The following is a 1,883-nucleotide window of genomic DNA, read 5'->3' on the forward strand; positions in this document are numbered from 1 at the left end:
ATTAGGATCAGTAAAAATATGAGTGAGTGAAACTTATTAGCAAGTGTTTTTGTTCACATGGAGGTTACATATATAAACCTATGTTCAACTATGTGATGAAAAGACAGTGGCTTTATCAGAAATATTTGGTATTTTGTTGTGTGGATGAGTAGTATAAAAATTCCTTCAGAGTCAACAACTTAGTTTTCTATAACTGAATTCATCTACACAACCTTATTATGCTATGTACTCATACATGTTATTAGCATATACATTATTTTTAAAATGTTACCATAAGATAAGGAAATTTTATTAATTCTTTTTATGGTATATTTGTATTTTCTTTTCCTTTTTATTGATTAAGTTATTTTGTTGATTAAGGTACATCCTGTACCTAGATGACCATAAAGATATACTTGCAATACAAAATTTTTCTCAAGGCAGGAGTTTTTCAATAAGTATAGAATTTTATTCTGAGCTATAAACCATGCATTGTTCAACAGGCTAAGTTCCTGTAGAGTGACAGAATAGTGTCTCACTGATTGAGAACAGAAATTGTCGCAAAAACCTTGATAAGCTTGGACAATGAAACAGAATCTTGAGGACATCTCTGTTCCACATAATCATCACTCCAGGGTCAGGGAAAGCCCTCCCCATGTCTGCTCATGATAAATCCCTGAAAACCACTGAGGAAGTGGCTCTTCAGATCCTCTTGCTTTGTCAGTTTGGGGTTGGGACTGTGGCCAATGTCTTTCTGTTTGTCCGTAATTTCTCTCCACTCTTGACTGGTTCTCAGCAGAGGCCCAGGCAGGTGATTTTAAGCCACATGGCTGTGGCAAGTTCCTTGATTCTTTTCCTCATTACCTTTCAAAACAACATGATGGCTTTTGCTCCAAGAAATCCTCAAACAGACCTCAAATGTAAAATAGTATTCTTTACTTGTGTAGTAGCAAAAAGCACAAACTTGTGTTTCACCTGTATCCTGAGTATCCATCAGTTTGTCACTCTTGTTCCTGTTAATAGAGGTACAGTTTTACTTAGGCAAAGTGTCCCCAATTTGGTGAGATATTCTTGTTACAGTTGTTGGTTTTTCAGTGTCTTAAATAACATCTACATTCCAATTATGGTCACTGGTTCACAAATATCAGACAATAACACTGACTCTAAGAGCAAGTTATTATGTTCCACTTCTGGATTCAGTGTAGGCATTGTCTTCTTGCAGTTTGCCCATGATGGTACATTCATGAGCATCATGGTCTGGACCACTGTCTCCATGGTACTTCTCCTCCATAGACATCACCAACGAATGCAGCACATCCTCACTACCAATCAAGACACCAGAGGCCAAGCTGAGACCAGAGCAACCCATACTATCCTGATGCTGGTGGTCACATTTGTTGGCTTTTGCCTTCTAAATTTTATTTGTATCATCTTTCAAAACTTTTTTATAGATTTTTATACATACATGTGGCGTGTATGTGAAGTTTTGGTAGTAAGCTTCCCCACAATTTCTCCCTTATTGTTGATCTTTAGAGATCCTAAGGATCCTTGTTCTGTGCTGTTTAAATGTTGAAAGACAAAGTCACAAAAAATAGCAAATACAGAAGAAGGCTTTACTAATAGCATTAAATAATTTATTCCATGTATATTTTTTGAACGTCTTGTGTATAAACAAGCATGATGCTCACTACTGCTCATTACATCATGAGGAAAGAGGAAAAGAGGCAAAAGCAGCTCATGCTCATGAGCCTTGAGATGTTTACTGTCTCAGGACTAGGGAGAATATCAGGATTCAATCTGGACACCTTCTCCTGACAGGCCTTGGCAGAGACTTTACTCTGGACCTTGGTGAAATTGTTTTTCCAATCGTCAGAAACACCTGCCTATCAGACAGGAGACAAGAG

At 37.3% G+C, this 1,883-nt stretch overlaps 1 protein-coding gene across 1 annotated transcript; it reads left to right on the forward strand.

Annotated features, from left to right (window-relative positions):
* Positions 1-632: 632 nt before the first annotated feature.
* On the forward strand, positions 633-1,552 carry LOC116100406 (vomeronasal type-1 receptor 4-like). Its single transcript, XM_031384217.1, has one exon. It carries the CDS (start codon positions 635-637, stop codon positions 1,550-1,552), a length of 918 nt encoding a protein of 305 aa, XP_031240077.1. The 5' UTR covers positions 633-634.
* Positions 1,553-1,883: the final 331 nt, after the last annotated feature.

The sequence above is a fragment of the Mastomys coucha genome, unplaced genomic scaffold (genome assembly GCF_008632895.1).
Source record: "Mastomys coucha isolate ucsf_1 unplaced genomic scaffold, UCSF_Mcou_1 pScaffold21, whole genome shotgun sequence".
Classification (NCBI taxonomy): domain Eukaryota; kingdom Metazoa; phylum Chordata; class Mammalia; order Rodentia; family Muridae; genus Mastomys; species Mastomys coucha.